At 46.2% G+C, this 23,663-nt stretch overlaps 1 protein-coding gene across 3 annotated transcripts in view; it reads right to left on the bottom strand.

Moving 5' to 3' along the window:
• The window catches only part of MLLT1 (MLLT1 super elongation complex subunit), a 32,883-nt gene extending 21,027 nt beyond the window's left edge, over positions 1-11,856 (bottom strand). The window contains exons 1-3 of one of the 3 annotated variants that reach the window (XM_083810578.1): positions 11,642-11,856; positions 8,213-8,393; positions 4,892-4,974 (exon numbers count right to left, since the gene is read on the bottom strand). In XM_083810578.1, coding sequence (XP_083666704.1) covers positions 4,892-4,974; positions 8,213-8,393; positions 11,642-11,653 — 276 coding nt within the window. In that variant the 5' untranslated portion in view covers positions 11,654-11,856. Of the gene's footprint in view, positions 1-4,891; positions 4,975-8,212; positions 8,394-10,866; positions 11,140-11,641 lie in introns of those variants that run through there. The other 2 variants (XM_083810576.1, XM_083810577.1) reach the window with 2 other exon arrangements.
• Positions 11,857-23,663: the final 11,807 nt, after the last annotated feature.

Raw genomic sequence — 23,663 nt, 5'->3', positions numbered from 1 at the left:
AACCTCTCCAGCACATGAAGAGCCGTGTCGACGTGCCAAACACTGGCTACAGACACAGCACGGGTACTTTCGCCAGGACGGGTGGAAGAATGGATGCACTGATAACACCTATCATCTTAGGACGGAAAAATTAAAAAAAAAAAAAAAAAGCATCGCTCAGCTGCACACAAGGAAGCGCTTCAGGTTTGCTACGTAAGGTGATACAGACCTAAAAGATGGGAGCTTGCACTCAAAGCACTGACAGTGACAAGTTTTACTCCGTCCACAACTTACAGCAACCGCGAGTAAACAGCAACAGGCGAAATCACCTCCTCCTCTCCTCAAACCTGCACAGACCCTGCCCCCGTAACACAGGGATTTGAAGAAAATCAAGCGCTTTGCCTAAATACAGGCATTTCAGCAGCCTTCCTCAGGAGTACCGGTCCAGCTAACACCTTTCTGATGGCACAGCCCTGATCCTCATCTGTCTGGCCGTATTTGCGCCCACACACAATGTCTCCACTGAGCTCCTACTCTGAAAGACAGGATCAAATAATTTTTCCCTTCAGTATTTTACATGCATTTTACGTAGCACTTTCTCCAACTACTGCAGAATGGGGGAAGCATACATGTTTTTATCCTGAACGTAACTGGAAGAATCAAACGGATTTCTCTGCTGTCCTCACGTGCCTCCCTTTTCACTACTAAAAAAACCCTAGGTTACATGTATTCCGTTGGGTAAATGCTGGAAGCCTTCTCTCTCATCTTGCAATGGGAAGGTCCTGCCTGTTACAGGCTTCAACACATCTCATCCACGTTGCGTTCAAATAGCCTGCCTTACATTAGAACAACATGAATGCACAGAGAAGACCTAATTTCATTAGGATGCAAAAACGTAACAGTGACTGAGTACCAAAGTCAAGCCTGTGCTACAGCCTCCAGATTAAAACGTACACCACCATGAGAGATGTATTTGGAGACAACAACGCCGTGAAAAAAAATCTCAAGATCGTTGAAATTAGGTGGGGAAGAGAGAAGGAGAAGAGTATCAGAAAAACAGTAACGTGTTTATTGTACCCAGCTTGTATTGATTCAAGCACCAGAAGCCACTAACAGCAGCCCTCGTTACAGAAAGAAACACAAAGGATTTAAAAATAGGAATAACATACTAACATTTCAGTCCAAAAATTCCCAAGTGATCTAGCATCACTAGTCAACCCTGCTTTCAAAATCTTTACTATTTAACCTGCTAAGATCCTGGCATTTATTTCCCACGCTGAGCTGCAGAGGCTCGAGCTGGCAACCAACACCAGAGGAGATCGCAGGCTGGACGGCCTCTAGAAGGGACTCTCCAAAAGAGCCAAATACACAAACTCCCAAGGTTCAGAGCAATATTCAAGTATTTTCTGCTATTCGGATGGCAAGACCGAGAAAACACCTACTTAACGAGGAACTAAATTACAGCACAGGAAGGCCAAACACATGCCAACAAGGCCTAACCACATTTGTACAGGAGGAGAACAGGCTCTTGCACCTTTTCTAATCCTCTGCTGACACTTCCCTGTCTGACAGAAAGGCATCAAAAGCTCCAGCAGGGCCAAGAGCACTGACTCTCCTACTCCTAACAGGCAAAGAAGTATTCTAGCACAGAGGAGAGCTAATGGGCAGTTTTATGCAAACTTGCCTAAAGAAAATCCCTGATGAAGTTCGCTAAAACCATTCTTAATCCAATCTTAGTAAAAGTTTCTTAGCAGTGAGCATGCCCGCGTTTCTTTAGCCAAAGCAAAGAGAACGCTGGCTCTGACAATCACTATTTATCATCCCAGTACCAAATTAGAACGGAGAAAGGAAACTGCTAAGAAAGGCGGCTTAAACTGCAGAAAAAAAGTTTCAGCCAACCATGGCAAAGATCAACCTTCAAAGATTACTTCACTCCCTCTTTAAATCCTTTTTCTTCTCACCTTTACAAAGCTAAACATGCATCGATAAACAAATCCCAAAGCCTTTACAGCTCTTGTTTCAGCTGAGAGGACACACTTCACTCATCAACAAAAACGTGCTAGAATGTAGGGAGCATATGGCCCGAGAGAACCGCCCGCCCCGTCCTGTCCGGTCCTCGATAAAACACTGCGTCTTCTATCCAATCCCAGAACCAATCCATAATATCTACTTGAAAAGACTTAGTCAAGGATAAGTCCCAAATGCTGTAATCAATTCAGAACAATATATGCTCCCCACACAACAGCTGATCCCCACCAGTGTCAACAGGTTTACAGAGATCAGGGTGAACATATGGCCTTTAAGTAGTAAATACTTATTTGTATGGTGCTTTAAAGTCGCGTTCTTCAATGAAGGAGAAAACGAACTGTATTCTAAGCCTCGGCCATTTCTCCTCCTCTTTCCCAAACATTTTAATTTCTACTCTATCCCAGTCTTTGCAGCAGTATTCACCTCGTAGTTTCCTTCAACCCCGCTCACTGAAAATAATCACCCAACTCTTTGTATTTCAGGTCAGTAGCAGCACTGGGCAATAGCTGTTGGATGAAAGCGATTCTTCATGTTGGGCAACTTCTAAACTTCCAGCCATCACAAGTACCGAGCTGAACTTCCAAATGGGCAGAGAATACAACATTTGCTGACATAGGGATGGAAAAACTACTATAAAGAAATAAAAGCAAACTTCAAGTGACTTCAATATAGCTTCCATATTGCAACCTCCTGGCTGAACCCAGAAACATTTCTCTGGACAAACAATGTGCTGGGAGACCGAAGCTATCACGTTCTCCCTCAACCACTGCCTGCCCCAGTCTAATACTGGGAGTACTGGCAGAATTAATTAGTTGACTGATTAATTAAAAGTGGAAGAGAAATTGTCCACAATACTTGCATGTAAAAAATAGGGCAAAGGTAAGCGTTTCAAAGATCTCAAAGTAGTTTCAAGGATAAATTTACAACTAAAACTATTTTCCTACCTACTTTTCACACTTCTAAAGACCAAAAGCCTTCTCCCAAATTAACTGCTGCTTCCATTGTTTCCACTACAACAGAGGCCACCTATTTCCCTTATTTATAAAAGCCACCATATCCCTATTGCTAGAAAGAACAACTATGCCGTCACGTGTTTATAGAAACAATGGGAAGTGATGACCCCAGCGTGTGTGAAACCAAGTTATCCTCAGAAAAGCTGCCAGTTCCATATTCTGTGAGGAGCGCATGAATACAGGGAACGGAGAGAAAAAAGCACACAAATGCAGACAGTCAATACAAACAAGTGCACCTACAGGAAGATGCAGGAGAGGCAGAAATGAGAGAGTAGGATCTGAGGACGTGCGAAAGGCAAAGCCACGGGAGACCCACAGGAAAAGGGCAAGTGTGAGAAAAGACTGGGTGAGAAAAGGAAGGGGAAAAAGGTAAGAGTAGAAACAAAGCATATCTCACCCATCACAATCATTAGGGGTTCCCATTGCAAACAGCACGGAAACGCTCCTGGTTTTTGGTCGAGAATGGAAAGGTAGATTTTGAACCTGAACTGAGCCAATGTACAAACTACTTTTAAGCTTTTGAGATGTGTTTTTGTTGTTCTTGTTTTGGTGCTGGTTTTTTTTTGTTTTTATTTTTGGTTTTTTGTTTTGTTTTTTATTCACGTCAGTTTTCAGTGTGTGCCAAAAAAGCTGCTTCTATCAACAACTTCCATCCCCTACCCTTTAACTGCCATTTCTCTTCACATCCCTTTGGCTTACCCCGCCCACCCAAAAGAAAGTAGCAGGCAAAACCTTCTTGTAGTAGTTGCTCAGTCACGTTATTTGGCTTGTTACAAACTCAGACTCGAAGTGGGGCAAAAGCAACGTAGTAGACCAAAAAAACTCCTGATTATTCACAAATGACACCACCAGAGTGTACTGTGCTAGATTAGGGCAAGAAGAAAACGATAGAAACATCTGCAGGAGGTATACTCGGAAAGACACTGAAGCTAAATAGAATTATTACAAATGGTCTGCTGTACGCATAACCCGGGGCTTGTTCTAGAGGGTCGAGGGGATGGGGGTACATTGCTGGAAGGTGGCTTAACATTCACATTTTAGTTTATCGAGGTTCCCTTGCGGGAATAATAACCAGAATAGGTTTTTTGGTGGTTTCTTTTGGGAAAGTAGTAATCAAAACCAGAAAGATTAAGTATCTATGCTTAACAAAACAATTTAACTGAAACTGAGCTAATACGAATGCAAGTGGCCAAATCCCTGCTTTCATAACCTTCTTCAAGTCATGTAGCGTGTGACCTCTGTGGTAAGACTTAAAGCAAGTAATAAATCCCAAATTTTAACTTTCAAACATTCGTTGGCAATACATCTTAAGATTTAAAATATTTAATGTTTTCTTTTTTTGGAAGAGTACTGAAGCAGGACAACAATATTTTTAACACAGCCATAAATAACTCTTCTCTATATGCAAATTGCTGTCTTGGGCCAATATAAATTTTATACCTGTACAGTTATTTTAATAAAAATTGCAAAGAAAAAAAATCCATTTTTAAATATATTGCCAGTCAACAACATTTTAAAATGTATATAAAATCAGCGTTTTACATTGATTTACTTCCACATTTGCATGAAACACTTTAAACTGTTTTACTATTATCTGCTGGGGAGAAGCTTGCCACAAGTGGTACAATCTCTGTTCAGAATCTCTAGGACCATCGCGTTGTCCTGATATTACCTTTCTATACAATTCCATTTCTGCCAAAAGCTTTCTTTTGAAGTCTGGCAAGAGCTTCCAACTCCCAGTTAAATTCTATTTATTAGAGTAATAAAAAACACACACATAAAACAGTCACATAATTTAGAGTCTTTCTGTCAGGCAGTTTCAGTCTCTGGCACATCTCAAAACAATTAGAAGACCAGAAATCAGATTCTACCTTATTTTTGAAGTACACTTCAATGGGCATAATGAACCCTGCGTAGCCAGACTCCTCCACTTTGTAAGGGGGCTCCTTGCACACTGAAAAGAGAATATACGAATGTTAATTTTGAATATAATGCAACTTAATCTGACCTGAAAATGAGTTGCAAGATGAGAAATGTGCCTCCAACAACTCAAGACTCATTTAAAACACTGACCTTTGTGGGAAATAAAAAAAAAGCAAAGCAAAACAAGATGGTGGTCATGGGCTTAGTTAGGAAAACGAAAATCTGTTCTTAGCTCCTCCCATAGAAAGGAAACATAAAACACACTCTGTGCCAGAGTCTCTGTAAGATTCTTCCCCCTCTCCTTTTTGCAGTGATACAATTACAGTTCTGTGCTGTTCCACAACAATGTAAACTGCCAGTTAAAGCCGTCCTGCAAAAAAACGCAAGAACTCAGAAGGGGAGAACTTGCACAGTGTGCAGAGGTAAAATTGACCTTGATGCCAACATTTATTCCTCAAAACCCCACAATGTGCAAGCACGTTTTTTTTTTTCCCCCCTTGAAATGTTCTCCTGCAATGCTTAATCTTCATAATTACGTAATAAATATACATACTATATGCTGCTTCACCCAAACCTCGTAACAAACCTGAAGGGCACGGAAAGGCAATGATATGCTTCACATGCAAGTAAAGGGAGAACAGTGAAACACTTTGCCGCTAGGGTCACGGTGCTGCCTGCTGCAGATACGTCGACTGCGAAAGTTAATCACTTCTAAGAAATTAACCTCCGTGCTTCCTGCCTCAGTTCCTCCTGTCCTACTACCTGTTGTATCGGTGTGTTACTGAACCCTTCGTGTCCTCTATCACTGTGTTTCAGCACAGTGATAGGCAGCTCAAAGGATTCTCGGTGCGTTTGGCCGTGGCACAGATATACAGAACAGCTGCCAGGAGAAACACGAGACCAGCACAGATATTCTCCCTCTCAGGAACCGGATGCACTTGCATACAATTCACGTGCTACAATACATGTAAATGAAGTCAATAAATCAATTAGGGGAATTCAGTGCAAGTGTTTTTACTTTCTCTAAAAAATTCCAAGTCATCAATATGATTAAGAAACAGTACCTTAAACCTAAAAAGGACAGAAATTATTTTTCTTTAATGTTAATGTTGCTTTAATGTTTCTTTAATATTAACCCCGGCTCTAAGCACTTTTACCATCGTACAGGTTCTAGTAAGCAGTACTGAAAACTCAACTGTGGAAAAAAAAAGTGGATCTGAAAATAATCAAAATCCCTAGACTTGCTTTAACTTGAATTTCATATAAACTCCTACAATCGGGGGGGGGGGGGGAAGCACAAAACCCAAGAACCGTGCCAATATGGCATCAGGAATCTTAAGTTTATTTGCCAAGCAGCCTTTGTTGTTCCTTTGCTGCCCTATTCTAACAAGTTAAAATTACTCCACAAGCAACCAGCCAGCAGCACAAGCCTACCAGTAGACTTTGCTTCAAGTAAGAGAGAATCATTTGAAGAAGCCCTTCAAACAGATCTAGAACTAGTATGCATATGCCCCACAATTTATGTACAATCCACTACTTGGTCAAAAGCATAGTAGCTTTATAAGCGAGCTTAAGAAAGCTTTTAAAACCTAGGAAACAGGAAAACTCTCTCTCTAAAGGTAGATGACACGGCAACCTACTGAGCAAAGACAATGGACTATCCCAACACAGTTGTTTGTAGTAATGTAATTACACTGGATGACAAGAATTGTGGCACAGCAGATTGTAACTTCTGTTCTACGAATTAGCTTCCAGCTCAGTACTGCGCTGCCTTATCATACATCAGTTTTACAGCATCAGTTCGAAGAAGATATTAACATCCACACCAGATTCACATCCTTGTGAGCTGAACACCTCTCAGTTGCTTTCCTCCGTGGACTCTCGCAAATAAGCAACACGGTAGGAAGTGCTAAGACATCCTGCACGACCAGCAGTCTTCCAAAAAAGTACTTCAGAGAACGCCCATTCCCAAGTAATTTATAGCGGTACTCCTAGGCAGCCAGCACTCCTGGTAACACTACGTAACAACAACACTGCAGATGCCGTTAACACGATCTTAAATAGATTTAAGTCCCTGCTGCTGCCGAGAAGGGCAATTCCTGCTCCTCCACCTCAACCACACGTTCCAGCTGCCCCAAGCCAACAATAAGGTTCGTGGTGCTGCACAGTCAGGAAGAGCAAAGAACTGATCCAGCACAAAGTCACATTACAATTCCGATGTTCTCCCCAGCCGGATCAGCTCCCCAGCCTTGCTGACTGCACAGCACCTACCGCAAATACATCACAGAATGTCCTGTGTTGGAAGGGACCCCCAAGGTTCATCAAGTCCAACTCCTGGCTCTGCACAGGACCACCCAAAAATCAGACCATGTCTGCAAGCGGCATCCAAACGCGTCCTGAATTCTGACAGCTCGGTGCTGTGCCCGCTGCCCTGGGCAGCCTGTCCCAGTGCCCGACCACCCTCTGGGTGCAGAACCTTTCCCTAACACCCAGCCTGACCCTCCCCTGTCCCAGCTCCATGCCGTTCCCTCGGGTCCTGTCGCTGTCCCCAGAGAGCAGAGCTCAGCACCTGCCCCTCCGCTCCCCTCGTGAGAAAGCTGCAGGCTGCCGTGAGGCCTCCCCTCGGCCTCCTCTGCTCTGGGCTGAACAAACCAAGGGACCTCAGTTACACCTCATACATCTTCCCCTCCAGACCCTTCACCACTTTGTTGCCCTCCCCTGGGCACTCTCTAGTGTGCACACACACCCGTGCAGCTGAAATGTACTGAGGCAGAGACCCCCCTTCGGCTGCAGTGAATTCTGTTGCCTTAAATACCTTAACTACCCGCGCTGGCACCCTGCAGGAGTCCTCACAGCTACTTAGGGACTGATGCAGAAGCTTACTTACTCCAGTAAATACACTAGCACTGTAGGAGGGCCACTCATCCTTCACATGCTTCCAGCTTTTGTTGGCCAGCATTAACAAACCACTCCCCCTTCGCCTTTTGTACCAGGAATTACCTTCACCTGGCAGTGTCTGGAGGACGTGCACATACTAATGCTTACAGAAGAGAAAGCATCTCACCTCCAAACCTTTCATCAGAAGAAAGGTCCCATTCTCCCTGCCCTTCCTCAAACAAAGATGGTAAAGGTTAAGGCAAGCGCACGCAATATAGGTTTTGTTCCTCCAGAGGAGATTTTACAAAAACCTGATAGAACAAGACAACCCACACCGCACAGTGCTGTCTCACACCGAAGACCCAATAACCCGCCTTCAAACCTTGACTCACCTCGCTTGGGTTTCGGGAAGCTCTCGTGCAGGCGGAAGACCACCCTTTCCACAAAGTGCTGGATGTCGCACTGCTCCGGGCCACGGACAAACACCATCCAGTCATGAGTGAACCCTTCGGTGGTGGGCTTTTTCCGCAGTTGGGCCCGGTGCCCCAGCTCCAATTTGACTTGAACCGTGCACTGTTTGAGGACAGAGGTAAGGCCATAAGCAAAATGGAACAGATTACGTGGGATGCCTAACGGTGAGCCCCACAGACAGAAGACACTAGATAACCACAGGGGAAGAATACAACAGCCTCCACCAAGAGATTAGTCTCATTCTGAAGACTGGTGCTGGCAACCAGAAAAGGCACCAAAAATAGATCCTAGCACCACTTCATACCTATTTTTCCCCTAATATTAGCACTGCAGAGAAAGCAGCTGTAGAAGAGGAATACGTTTATCTGCCTCACTTATCAAATAAATTGTCGGCAAAGTCTAATTGCAGAATTTTTATTTCTAGAAAGTGTCAGAGAGAGAACTTGATGTTCGCAGCTTACAGAATTCACAGCGCTAACAGAAAACTAATCTTAAAACAGGAAAAATCAAGTCACAAATTGGTGGCTTTTGATATTGTCAGGAATGTGTAATTCAGTAGAACACAGCTACAATCCTCCATTCTTCTAAATACATTTTATTAACACACTTTCACACACAAAGCCAATGTATAATATGCCTGTACAATATCCGATACTAAAATGACCTGATTCTGATTTGCAGTCTCGAATCCTACTCTAATCAGAGAAGAACAGAAGCAGGAAAGGTGTATTCAGTGTCTCCCTCAGAGTTTAAAAAAAAATCCTATTAAATGTCTTAAAAAACAGATTAAATTAAATTGTGAAGATGCACATATTCCTGGCGACTTCACAGTCAGAAAAAAGCAAATGAATTAAAAAAGACGTAACAGAGGAAAAAGCAAGTAAGATTCAGACACAAGTTACAGCAAACAAATCTTAGGGCACGATTTCTAGAGATGGAATCGCACCTAAAGTGTCTGACTCCTTACTGGGTTAATTTGGTGCACACGCGTTACACAAACTCGACCAGCAGCACAGCCATCTCAAACTAAACCACCAAATTCAGCTTCAGGAACTGGAAGTTTATTAAAAACGGGGGAGTGGGGGGGCCTGGTTTTTAATCCTCACATCCTTCTTCACCTCAGACTTGAAAATAATGCCTTGTTCTTTCTGGCAATTCCCAATTAGGAAAGGCAACATTATTTGTCATTATCTATAACACAAGTGGACGCAGAGCCAACCTGAGGGCATGACGTTAAACAACGAACAAAAACCAAAAGCTTCCCAAGCTCCAGACAAATGCTTAGGGAAAGCATTACCCCTATTTTCTCACTGAGAAACTGCAACAGAAAACACAACCACGATTAATGCTCAAAAACCATTTTCTGTGTCCGGCCTGACATTTCATCAGAGTATGATTTTCAGAGTAAGGTTAATACTTTCCGAAAAAGCCCAAGTCACTTTATCTCCGTACGCTTTTTTCTTTGTAGAAGGATCACACAGAAAGTCTTCAGAGTACCAGGCATCAAAGCCTGATCTCCCAAATTACAGTCCAGTGCTAATTTCAACTATAAACCTTAGCACAGCCTTTCAAGCAATTATCTTTACAGTAAAATAGCCCCAGCCGCCATCCAACGCATCAACACTAACACTTGGGGACAAACTCGTCTCATCAATTGCTTCACCTGTTTTAGTGAAACATTCCTTTAGATTACCTTCCTCTGCAAGTCCTCTTGGCAGGCCATTTTCCCTCTTTTGTGCGTTAGGGCTCATCTACACTGGCTCCATCTCACTCCTGCACTAAAACCAACGCTGCATGGCCGCCTGTTCTTCCACACCACGTTACGGAAGAAGAAAAAAGGCAAGGTGTTTGGCTCAAAGCGCCGCAATCTTTCCCAGGGTGGAAGTGCATTATGCAGAGACTGTCTGCCGACAGCCTGGGCTCACCTCGGAGGGTGCTCGTGGGCACGCTTTATTTGGGAACGTCCCACTGCTCAGGCAGGCATTTGCATCAACTGATCCAGTCTGTTCTGCAGCCTCACGTTATCAATTCCATAATTACCCTTTAAATTTTGCTACCGTTGCCAGTTACTAGCCCTCTCCCGAGAAGTGCAAATGGCTGTCACTCTACAGAATTTGCCTTTCTAGTTGAAACGGCTGAGAAATTTTAGCTGAGAAACAGATGGGACTATGTGGAAGAGAACAAAATTAAACATAAAAAAAAAGAACTGTTTAGCTGAGAGGGAAAGTTGTACTTGCTATACTCCTCACAGATCAGTCCAATTAACAAGCTCTATGAATTAAGCCAGAAGTTGAAACACATTTGAAAATAAGATCTCCCAACATAACAAACATCCAAAGTTGCTCCACTGAAAACGGAGTGTTTCTTTTTCTTTCCCTCAAGCATGTCTCTCAACAAAGGGAAACCAGGATCCTATTCAAACGATTTGTAATAATACAAAGGAGTCTGCTTTTCAACTTAATAAACGCTCTGTAGCGCGCTCTGGTATTTGTTTGATGCGCTAATTGCCTGAAAGCCATGACCAGTCCCCGTTCGGTCTCCTTCGGGTTATTATTCACGGGGTAGCGGGCCTTACCTCGCCAGCCCGGGGGTGACCCGCTAGCAGCCCGCACGCCAGCTTCGCACACAAAAGGCCTGCACCAGCCTGCCGTGGCGAGCCCAGGTGAACTTCCAGCATTCCTCCTCCTCCTCTCGCCGAGGCACCGCAGCGCCGCTGCCGGGGGCTGCCCGCCGCCGCCACCGCCCCCCCGGGAAGGAACCCGGGGCAGGATCGTGCGGGAAGCGCGGGGCCACCCCCCGCCGGGGCGAGGCTGCTGCGCGGCCGCCCATGAAGGGGCGAGGGCTCAGCAACACACACACACACACACACACCCCCCGCAAAAAAAAAAAAAAAAAAAAAAAGAGGGGAAGGGGGGGAGGCAAAGGGAGGGGGAGGCTGCCCGAAATGGGGGGGGTCCCGAAATGGGGGGGGGGGAGGCGAGGGGCGGAATGGGGGGAGGAGGCAAGAAAAAGGGGGAGGTGCCCTAAAGGGGGGGGGGCAGAAAGGGGGGGGGGAGAAAGAGGGGAGGATGCCCGAAATAGTAGGGGGGGGAGGCGAAAAGGGGGGGCTACCCGAAAAGGGGGAGGGGGTTACCCGAAAGGGGGGGGAATTACCAGAAAAGGGGGGGGGGGGGCACGATGCTGCCAGCTCCAGCAGGGGCGACGCAGTCCCCTCCTCTCCCTGTGCGGCCCCCCCCTCCCGGTGCTGGGGTCCCACCCCCCATCCCCCCGTGTGTGTGTTTTCGGGGGGGGGGGGGGGGAGGCGCCCAGGATCACCCCCCCCAGCAGCACGGCCCCACCGCCCCCCTCACCTGATTGTCCATGGCTGGGTGCAGCGCTGCGGGCCCCACTCGCTCGCTCGCTGCCCGCCGCGGCGGTTCGGCTGCCGGTCGGCGGGGGGGGCCCTCGGATCTCCCCCCCCCCCCTTTTTTTTTTTTTTTTTTAACTCTTCTCCCCCCACCCCCCCTCCCCACCCCACAGCCTCGCTGCTGCTTCCTCTCCTCCTCCTCGGCCGCGGCCCCTCACGGCCCCGCCGCCCGCCTCATTGTGTGTCACTCACAGGCACCAGCCCCGCCGCCACCACCCGCCCCCCCCCCACCCCCGCCGCCCGCCCCGCGGAACCGGAAACCGCCGCCGCCAGACGGGCACCCGCCCTCCAGCCAACGGCAGCGCCGCTTCCCGCCTCTGGGCGGGGCTTCCGCCCGGGAGCCGCCGGCCTCCCCCGCCTCCTCTTGACGGGCGGGCGGAGCGTCCAATGGGAGGCGGGCGGGATGCTGAGGGGGCGGGGGAAAGGGTGGGGCTCCCGGTGGGTCAAGCGGGGAGTGGGAGGCGGGGCTTCGCCGCCCCCCTCAGCCCCCCCCTCCCCCCACCCGCCCGCCCGTTTCCCCCCATCAGCCAGCGGCGGGCGCGGTGCTGCGGCGCTCTCCTGCCCGGGCTCCAGCGGCGTTGCCGGTCCCGCTTACCGGTCCCCTCCCTTAATACCCCTGAGCAGGGTGCTGCTCGGCTGCTGACCGCCGCTAGGACCGGTGTTCAGGCCTTGTTGCGCGCCCGAGCTGCGCCAAGCCGCCCTTTTGCCTCTGTCGTCCTATTCATCCCAGCCGCCGGCGGCTGCGGATCTCACCCGTTTATTAATTTCCTACACAAATGAGCTGAGAACAAGTGAAACCGCAGGGCCCGGTACAGCGGACTCTGCTGTGTGGAATGGCTGGGCAGGGCTAAGCCCATACTGGGGAGGAAGCCAGCGGCACTGTGCTCCCTCAGCTGCTGGTTTTCCTTGTTCTCCCTTCGTCTCCTTCCTCATTTTCCCTCCATCTCTCCCCCTTGTTTCCTTCTGTCTCCATTATTTCTCTCTATATCTCCTTCATTCTCCTATGTTCCCCCTCAGTCTCCATCATTTTTCCCTTACTGTCCTTCATTTTCCCTTATTGTCCCCCATTTTCCCTATTTCTCCCTCCTTCTTCATGCTCCCTTGTTCGCCATCTCCCTATTTTTCCCATTGCTCGCCCTCATTTCTCCTTAATGTCTGTCATTTTTCTTGCAGTTCCCCCATTTTCCCTTGCTTTACTTCATTTTTCCCCTTGCTCTCTCATCTCCTCTTAATTACCGTTAATCTTCCTCACTATTTTTCAGTCTCCCTAATTTTACCCCCAATCTCCCTTATTTTCTTTCAGTGTACCCCTTTTCCCTTAGTCTCACTTGTTTTCACTTGCTGTCACTCATTTCCTTTCATTTTCCCCTCAGTTTCTCTCACCACCCCTCAGTGTCCCCCATTTTCCCTCAATATCTTTCATTTTTCTCCCTTTCTCTGTCATTTTCCACTTGATCTCCCTCATTTTCCCCTCACACACCCTCACTTTCCTTCTTAATCCCCCATTTTCCCCTCAGTTTCTCTCATTTTACCTCAGCGTCCCCCATTTTCCCTCATGAGTTCTTATTTTCTCCCCTTTCTGCTTCATTTTCCTCAGTCTTCCTCATTCTCCCCTCACACACCTTCAGTTTCCCTCAGGGTCCACCATTTTCCCTTAGTGTTCCCCTTTTTCCCTCAGCGTCCCCTATTTTCCCTCAATAGCGCTCATTTTCTCCCCCTTCTCCTTCATTTTCCTCTCAGTCTCCCTCGTTCTCCCTTCATACACCTTCAATTTCCCGCAATGTCCCCCATTTTCCCCACAGTTTCTCTCATTTTCCCTCATCAGCCCTCATTTTCTCCCCTTTCTCCTTCATTTTCCTTTCAGTCTCCCTCATTCTCCCCTCACACACCTTCAGTTTCCCTCAGGGTCCACCATTTCCCCTCAATGTCCCCCATTTTCCCTTAGCGTCCCCCTTTTTCCCTCAGCGTCCCTCATTTCCCCTCAATAGCACTCATTTTCTCCCCTTTCTCCTTCATTTTCCTCTCAGTCTCCCTCGTTCTCCCTTCATACACCTTCAATTTCCTGCAGTGTCCCCCATTTTCCCCACAGTTTCTCTCATTTTCCCTCATCAGCCCTCATTTTCTCCCCTTTCTCCTTCATTTTCCTCTCGGTCTCCCTCATTCTTCCCTCACGCACCTTCAGTTTCCCCCACTCTCCCCCATTTTCCTTCTGTGTCCCCCATTTTCCCTCACTTTTTTCTCATTTTCCCTCAGCGTCCCCCATTTTCCCTCAATAGCACTCATTTTCTCCCCTTTCCCCTTCATTTTCCTCTCGGTCTCCCTCGCTCCCCCCTCGCACGCCTTCATTTTCCCTCAGTGTCCCCCGTTCCCCTCGGCCGCTCCCCCCACCCCATCTCCCTCTCTTCCCCCCTTTGTCCCTCCTCCTTCCCCCACACACCTTCATTTCCCCTCCTCCCCCGGCTCCCCCCATTTCTCCCGCTTTCCCCCCGGCCTCCCTCGTCCCCCGGCGGCCGGCCCCGCGGGTCGCCCTGCCCGGGGCTCGCCGCGGTAGAGACCGGGGGGAAGCGAGGGGTGCTCGCCGCGGAGCGCCTCGGCGGCGAACGATATCTCGGGTTTGGCCCGGAGCGAGCGGATTTGCAATGCAAATGCTCCGAGGGATTCCTTCAGAGAGGCAGCGGTTATCGGCCGCGGGCTCAGCTGGGTGACGAGCCCGGAGGTCACCGTCGTGGCTGAGAAAGGAGCCGCTGGCTGCGGCCGAGGCACCGTTAGCAGCCGCCCGCCCTGCAAACGCGGTTTTCTCAGCCCCGCTGCTGACTCCGAGCGCGACATTTGCATCTGAAAAGTGGCGTTTTGTTTACGTTTTCTCCCGACTCTCAGTGACAAGTTGTTTCGCTCGATTTCGTGAGCCTTAAATTAACGGAGGGCTGCCGTTACAAGTGCAATTTGTGGCTGTTCCTGAGCAAATTTTCTCTTAGGAGGAAAGCAGAATTTTTCTTCGTGCGGGTTTCTTGAAATAGTTTGTTGATCTCTGTAAGGCAGCAGAAAAATGCATGTTAGCCAATAATGCTGTGTGTGTTGCTAACTGATAGCCACAGGCAAGGATTAGTCAGTTCCCAAATCATTCTAAAGAGCCAGTTTACCTCATCAGCTTGATAGAAGATATTAGTAAAGCAAAATGCTTAATCGCTTCAGTTAACAACAACAACAAAAAGAGCCTGATTTGGATTCTTCTTTTAAGCGCTCCGGTTCTAATTTTCCATGTTCCTGTCTGATGCAGGCCCAAGAGACATCTCCTCGGACAGTCTCTTTTCTTCTCTGTTGAGACAAGGCCTCTTTCTCTGGGGGTTCTCATTGATACCTTTAATTGTGGACATTATTCCCATGCACATGACTCTTAGAGCTAAGTCTTTTATTTCCTAACTCCCAGTCCTTACTATTCATTCTCAGCCTCATCACAGCCCTTACTCGTTATGAGCTCCCAGGGCTGGATCTTTCCTGAACATGTCTCCCTCTTCCACAAGTGGAGGGTTCGACTGCACTCTTACTCTGTTGAATGTGGTCCAAATGCAAGAAGTGTTGCTCAGACACACAAGACCCTGAACTTTTCTCTTTCCCACAAAGTTGTCTGTTACATCCCGTGCAACTTCGTTAGTTTTTTTTTTTTAATTTTGATTCCCATCGGTGAAAATTTTTGGGTGCCTTTGTTTTTCCCCAGCTCGTTGTTGCTCTCCCAGTGCAGGACCCAGGCTGACCTCCAACTTCGGCACTGCATTTCCCCAGCTATATTTACGTCTGCTGGCTGGGACGCAAGTCACTGCTCCAGGTTTTCTGTGGCCTAGGATGGGACCCAAGCACTTCCAAGTCAGGGATGGGAAACCCTGGATTAGGCATCTCAGCTTCCACTTTCTCAGGAGGGAAAAGCACCCAGAGAGGCAGTCCAATACCTGGCCATGAAACTGCGTTGTACTGAAGAAGCTGGGGTGCCACATTCAGAGAATGCATGTCATTACATCGATGCGTGCTCCAAACCAGCACCCCTGGAGTCATGCGAGTGGATCAGCTTAAACTGTGCCAGGATACTTCTTTACATGCAACTGTGAAAGCACTCTAGGAGAGAAATTCCTACAACCAGCATTAGCTGCACCAGCTCTTTCCTGTTCTGAACAGTTTCCAGCCCAATGAGTGATCAAGTGCACCCCCAATTTTCTTTTGAAGCTAAAAAAAAAAAAAAAAAAAAAAAAGAAACACCCTGCAGCCAAGGGTAAAAAAAATTGCTAGTCTCTACAGGAGAGAGTGTTGGGAGTTTCAGGTGCTGGTTGTGCTGGGGAAGGTGTAGCCAGCAGCCACCCAGGCTCCTCCAAACTTCTAATTTTGCAGGGACATCTCAAACTAACGAGCTGTCAGCTGAGTGCCTTCGCACCCAAGGCAGCCGTGGGCTGAGCTCCTGTTTCTTTATATCTATTCCAGCAACTTCTGGGTTTTGCAATAAGCGTCTGCAAATCCAATTAGCGTCTTTCTTTGTGGCACTGTATTCTGGCAGAGATCTGCTGTGTTGCTGCCATCTACAGTAGGGCCAGTGCCAATGGATAAGAAACAGATCCGATCTGCATATTCAAATATGCAAATGAAGCACGACAGCTCTCCCTAATTTTTGTTTGGGCTTTTTATTTTTCTTTTGAAAGCCTTGCTTCAGAGATCCTTGTCTTGGGCTGAAAGGTGTGTGTTTCATCCCGCTTGGCCCACAGTATGCCAAGGGCTGGTTCTGTCCCCTGAGAGCTGGGGATCATGGAAAATAAAGTGGAGAAAAGACTTTGCACTGCACCTGTCTCTGCCTTGGCCAGATAAACACAGGACTGGAAATAATTCTGCGGTGTTTCACCCAGCACAGACTAATCTACAGTCCTGGGAAAGTATAACACACCCTTTCTCATTCCTGCCTGTACACACCATGACTGTTCTACAGGCCAAACCTCACCATTCTTGGGGAGCATCGGTGAAGGAGGTGACAACTGGGGTGTCTGGAAAGAAATTAGTCCTAGTGCTTCAGTGGGAAGGTCACGTCACGTGCAACCTGGGACAGCATAGCCCTCGCTCAGGTGTCTACAGATACCTCCTGGCCAGCTGGCCAGCTCCTGGCAGATCCTGCTCCAACTTTCCGGAGGTTCTGCCTGGGGAGCAGGCAACAGACATCAGAACAGTTTCTGGAGACGCCTCCTCTTCCTCCCGTGCTGCTCCCCTCCTCCTCAGTTCTCCCTTCTCTGCAGGAATGCAACATTGACCCCCAAACACACACAAGCACCCCTCTTGCAGCCCCCCCAGGCATGTAACCCAAGCCACCCAAATTGTTTACTTGCCAGCCTGCTCTCATTCTGCAGCAAAAGTTCTTTCCTGTAGGCTTGGCATCTCTCACTGGGATGGCTGGCTGACAAATCCGCTCTAAGGCCCTATCGTCTACTGATATGTATGTGTGTGTGGATGTCTGTGCGTAAATTATATACACAGCAGCCAGCCTCTTGTCTAACCCTGTCTTGCCCTTCCTATCTCTGGAGAAGCAAGTTTGTTTTACTGTTTATTGCCATTCATCATTATTTTCTCTTTACTCTTTTAGCTGCATCTTCCCCTTTCCCACTCTGAGCCGAAGACCACAAGTTCTGTGGTCAGTCTGTACTTTGAGTGGCTTGGACACCAGCCAGCCAACAAGGAAGGCTGTCCCCAGCACGTAGAGTCAGACAGCGTAGAAAAAATGACCTTGTAATTGTCCTATGGACTTCAAGATTAAGACAGAGATCTTGCATTTGAGCAGAGTTTCTCTGAGAAAATACACACCTCAGCATTGTGTCCATGTGCAACACTACTGAGTGGAAAGACCCCTAAATCCTCTTCTGGACCTATGTAAGTCACTTACCAGCTGCAAAATGATTACAGTGGTCCTTGTCTACTTTCATGAAGCGTATCTGATGAGCCAAGTACTCTGTGGTGTTTCCAAGATGAACATAACCGCAATCAAAACAGACAACTGACGATGTTTTAAGTATTAAGGGCTGCATATCTTTCTTCTGGTACTTACCATGGGTTTGCCAACAACAGTGTCATATCTTTACTTACAGCCTCAGAAAAAGTCCTGAACCAGAATTCAAGAGAGGATTTGGTTTTTCTGAGCACTGAGGGAGCTGGGTGTTGGTTCGGTTCGTGTACTGCTGTCCATGGCCTTTGTCATCCTTAGTTCATGCCAAAGGCTCAGCGTAGGATTCGTCCGTGTTGGCTGCCATGAAGAAAACAAAACAGGTAGTGAAAAAGAGAGAAATCTGTGAGTGAGAAGACCTAAGTTCTGCAGCAATGCTGCTTCTGAAGTAGCAGGGCTCCTGTTTTGCTAATCAGCATTTGGATCCCTGCAGGGAAGCATGTTCATTTGAATCAGCTGTTAATCCCAGCAATATTTATTCTTTTAAAAATGATTTCACTTTGCCTGTTCTCTGCCTTCCCCTCCTTCTCCAATTCACACTCCGCACTGTGGTATTCACAGCACATATTTAACACCAGGATAGTACAGTGAAAGTCCAGATTGTTAATAGCCAAAACCTCTGATTGCCAGAAAGATACTAGTAGCAACTACTAGCTACATCTGGGAAAAATTACAGACAGCTTGGAAATTCTTTAGTTCCCTTATTAATGAAGGACTTAGTAGAAAAAAACACTGTAATACAATTTAGCTTAACTAAGTTCTTTTGTGCCTGAGGAAAATCTAAATTATAGCTTACTATAGCTACTGAAAAATGCAAAAGGCTTTTAGTGTACAATAACCCTCCAAACCAGAAGGAAGAGGGAAAAATTTCTTAGTAAGCGGGAACACAATGAGAATTTATTTTTTGCTTTCTGTGTATTTAGTGCTGGTGAAAAGAGACGGATGAATAGTCACAAATACGTCATGTCCCTTGCAGATGCAACATGGGCAGCACAAACGTCCTCAAACTGCTCCGCCAACGTGCTTCAATTCTGAATGAGAAGGACCAGCTTTCTGGGTGAGAAAGGAGTTCGTCTCTATTCAGTCCCTGACCCTTCTGATCGAGGCTGTTAATGAAGGGGCCTCATTAACACCAAAGGTGAGGTTGGCATTATAATGTAGCTACTGGTCCACTGCAGGCTGAACTGACACCTATCAATTCCTTCTGCCTGGCTATTGAGCAGCCGTCGGATGACAATACCTTTCCCTTGCACTCTGCAGACAGAGGTCAGGTTTGGCCAAGTGATGTAACGGTCTGTGTCGTGCCAATCCCACCAGCCGGCTGGACCCGCCACGAAGAGCATTTCACAGCCTGGATTTGTCCAGCACTGAATACGAGCTGCCAGCCTGGAGAAGACGGGCCCAGGCACCTTATGTGCCTGTTGGAGCAAGCACAAGAGTGGTTCAACAGGAGGGAGGGAGGTTCACTGCTGAAATGTGTGTCTGCTTTGCATGTGCCTTCTTGCAGTTGATGCCAAAGTCGTTGAAAGATGATCATCTGCATGGTCAGACAGAGGCCAGCTTCAGAGTGGTGAAGGTCACTCTAGACGGGATAGCCTTTAGACGACTGAAAAATATCAGGGGAAAATAGCTTGAAAAATAGGACATGACAGGAGGAGATCAGCAGCAGGATCTGACTAGTACCAAAAAACCTGTTCTGAATCTTTTCTGGACTGAAAAGAGAGTCCAAAATGGGAGAAGGAATTACTATCCTAGACAAATACCATGTCTGATATATAACCTCTCCCCAGCCAAGGTATTCCCAGTGTCTGTAGTTTTCCAGGGCTCTACTGCAGAGGTCTTGTGACTGCATACCCATGCTTGCCATGCTTCTGAGCACCCTGACCTATGGCTTGCACAGTGTGCTGCCTTTTCCTCTTGTGGACTGGTGTTCCCTCTCTTTCCAGCCCCAGTTGCTCAGCTTGGTGGTTTTCAGAGCAACTGGCCATTTCCATCCTGGTAGTTTGGTCCTCTCAATACTGAGAGCAGGCTGTGAGACATCCCAGAGCTCAGGGAGTGGCATTTCACAATCTGTAACATTCAAATTAATGGGAATTTCTGATGTTTGTGGATTCTGGGTCAGCTGCTCTCATGACAGTTTCCACCAAAAGTAGGCAGTTTTGCTGGAACTATATGAAATGAGCTTTTTTGTGGCTTTCACCTATTTACACAGCAACTGGAGGTGGGGTCGCCACATATGTAAATCTATGCAAACCAGCTGTAATCTAGCTAGCTCAGGTAGGACACCAGTTGAGATAATCCCCCACACCGCAGTACATGCAAACTTGCCTGTGTCTCAGGGAATTTGGCTGGCAATACCATGCTGAAATTTGTATCACTGAAACTTAATCATTATCACTGATATCGCTACCCATGAGACAATAGCGCACCTGATCTCACCAAAATCCTATCTTGGCAGTGTAGCATTTCTCAAATGCCTTGAAGCTTGATTTTGTTCCATAAAGGCCCAGCCAGCATGGTTTCAAGAGAGTCGGGTTGGAATATAAAACAACATAGGCATGCAACAAATACTATTTAAACCAACACAGAGAGAATTGAGGACTGTCTGTGTAGCTACACTGTGAAGGCAGAGCTGTAACAAATACTGTCCATTTGTTACTCAGGCATCAGAGCAAAGTATTGTAATACGTGCTTATGAGTGAGTCCATTACATGTACATTTTATATGCTATCAATATTTTAGCTGAATGAAGAATACAATCAATTTGGACACATTTCACGTAATTCTGAAATGCATTGTGTAAACATTGCAGATGTAGGCCATTTTCCTCCACTGCCTGTGCATTTTTATATGCTGTGAAGTCTATTTTAAATATATGCGTGAAATGTGTCATGAAACATCTGACATATGTGGAAAACATATTACCGTACCGTATGGGCAGTGTATAAGGTCGCTTGTGAACAGCTTGAAAACAGCAATCATTTGCATATGGATATATAGCTGTTTGTATTACGATACCATCATAAGGGAATAAGGGGTATGTCCCAGGTCTACATGGGTCACTGGCAATGGCAGTACTGTTGGGCTCATGATGAATAAAGTTATGGGAACAAATAGAAATAACTAAAGTGTTTGGTGCCTAGACATTTGCGTCAGTTTTTCATAACATGGCAATTCATAGAGTCCTGTGAAAGGTAAGGCACAATAAGCCAGAGAGCAAAATCATGTTTTTAATGACCTTTTAGGATATTTTGATCATTAAATGTTATCCTTGTTCAAGGCACTTCTTCTCTGTGCCAACTGTTACAGAGAAGATCCTGCTCTCTCTTTCAAGCATCCACTTCAGCCTGGACTGGTACTCTGAGCTGAATCGTCTTAGTGCACATTAAGGATGGTACAAATGGGGTCAGACCCTGTCTTTAATCTCTGTATGTCTTTCCGTCAGGATGGTGAATGTTATTGTGTTACATTAGTAAATCTTTAAGTCTGATAGGATGAATCATGATGAATAAGAAATCCAACTTGTTGCCATTTTTGTTCCATTTCACAGATTCAGTTTTGATTTCACTTGGCAGTATTCTGGTGGATGTTAATGCTTGGCAGTATTAGGATAGTAAACAACAAAATCTCACATATATTAATTTTTGCATTTTCACATTACGGTTCTTTGTTGATTCATTTTTAGATTGGTCCCAGCAAGCACTTAGAGAAATGTTGCAGTTTGCACTTTATTGGCATTACATGGCACTATTTCTGGCTTCAGCCCAGCAAAATGTATTCTTAAATGTAAGCAAGTGCCATTGATATCAATAGAAATATTCATATTCTTAAAATTAAACATATGCTTAAGCATTTTAGTGAACTGAGACATCTGGTCTCTTATGGAAGGCCTGTCTAAATCAATGCAGCATCAGATGCAGATTGTGAATTTTATAACCTGGTGCACAATTGGATGTTGCTTTTGGTAAATACTTCAGAATTTGAGATAAATCTTTTCCTTTTGTTAAACATGCGTGATAGTGAAACTAAGTGTACCATTTCAGGAGAACAACCTGATTCAATTTTACTTTTAAACACATTTATAGAGAAACATGCTTAAGTGAGGTGATGAATTGGAACCCAAGTGACTGAATGTTCATAGAAAGTGAATAAGAACAAATGGAGAACGGCCCTAACTGACACCATGTTCTGAGCTGCAACATGAAGGCACAGAAAAATTAATCCTTCCATTTTAGGTATTTTGATAGCAGCCCTTACTAGAGAATTGAAGTTATGTGAAACCACTTTATCAGACAAATGTGAACTGCTTGGTTTTCTTCTGAAAAGAACAGTGAAAAATGTGTTTCTAAGTGGAAACAAATCATGAGGCTTTATAGAAACAGCTGAAAACATCATTTGATCTTTTAATCAAAAATCTTTTTTGTCAACCAGTTGATTTGACCACGTAACAGCCATGCTTCTCCTTACTAAGGAACAACATTTACCCACGTCTCCTCTATGATCACTGATTGAAACTGGCCCTGATTATGTGTGCAGCCACTGTGTGAGCTAACACAGAAAGACATAGGCAGGGCACCACAAGACCCTGACTGCTGGAAACACGGGTACATAATGTTCATTGAAATACGACTTTCACCTAATCAGGACTTAAACCTTTCATCTGTCCAAAACAACCACTAACATGTGGAAAATCCTGGTATTTGATTATGGCCCTACAGCTAGTTTTGTCTTATATAAAAAGTGGATAGGTAAAACAGTGAAAAAATTAGACATCTTTTTTCCTAGCAGTTGTGATGTGGGCGTGACAGAATTGCCAGCCCCTGAGTTGGAAATCCTGAGTCAAATCTCAAAAGTAGCACTTAGAATCGAAAGGACAAGGCTTTTAGAGGTAATAATTCTTAGAGCCTATCCCTTTCCTTCCTGAGTTTCGCAGCCCTTTGCAGTCATGCTTTCAAACTTTGACTGCTGACCTAGGAGATCAAAACCGAAAAAAGTTTAAGATGAGTTAATGTTGTTTTAATATGACTCCAGAAAAAGGGTTCTTTAAGTCAATCATAAAGATTGCCAGGCTTGCAATAAAATCCCAGAACCTAGCGACATCCTTTCCGTGTTTCAAAACTACTGTTTTCTTTTCTCTTTGAGACAGTTAGCAAATAAAGATCTTTGCAAATGGCACAAGAGGCACTCCAGTGAAGCAATTTCTTCTCCTGGCATTGTTAAGAGCAGGGGCCAGGTTATTATTAAATACTTTTGCATTATTTATGCAGGTCCCTGAATGTGCAATGTCCTTTACAGATAAATCACTCTGCCTTGAAAAGTTTCCAGTCTGCAGGCCAAATCCTGCAGTGTAAATCTATAGCAGCAGGAGGCAATTTGGTGCAGCAGAACAGGTAAATGTTAATCCTTGATCCTGCAGGACTGGTGTGTTATCAACATTATTAGTTCATTTGTGTTGCAATTGCACCAAATAGACTCAACTGATGCTGCCGTTTCACAACCTCTTTAATCTGGAATGAGTTGAAAGCAGCAGCCTAGCCTCTCTGTCCTCTTCCTCATTCCTGCTCCGTCTCTTCCCTCTTTTCTTGTGGTTGAGGCAGCCACATGGCAAACCAAATCAGGAAAATGATCCGGGTTAAGGCTCATCTGGCAAAAATAAGGGAAGGAAGGGTTTAATTTTGACCAGTCCTAACTCAGATCCCGAGCGCGTGGGTTTGCAGCTCTTCCTGCCCTGCCAATTTCCTGCTTTGCTGAGCATGCTGGCTGCTTGCACCCAGCAAGGCATGGCTCAGGGGTACCCCCAGAGCTCCCCAGGGATTTGGGGGTCAAGAAGGGGCCAGTGTTGCCTTTAGTCCTCTGAGGGCTCCCAGCCGTACCCCTCCATCATGCCGGTCATTCCTGCGGGACCCCTTTTCATTCAGAAATGCCACAACTCATTTTTATGGGGTGTTTGTCGGCTCTGCAGTGCAGGCTGCACCCGCAGCCGGGAGCTGTAGCTCCCTGGCAG

Source organism: Anser anser (genome assembly GCF_964211835.1).
Source record: "Anser anser genome assembly, chromosome: 25".
Taxonomy (NCBI): domain Eukaryota; kingdom Metazoa; phylum Chordata; class Aves; order Anseriformes; family Anatidae; genus Anser; species Anser anser.
The sequence above is the reverse complement of the archived record's forward strand: the minus strand, read 5'-3'. Positions and strand labels throughout refer to the sequence as shown.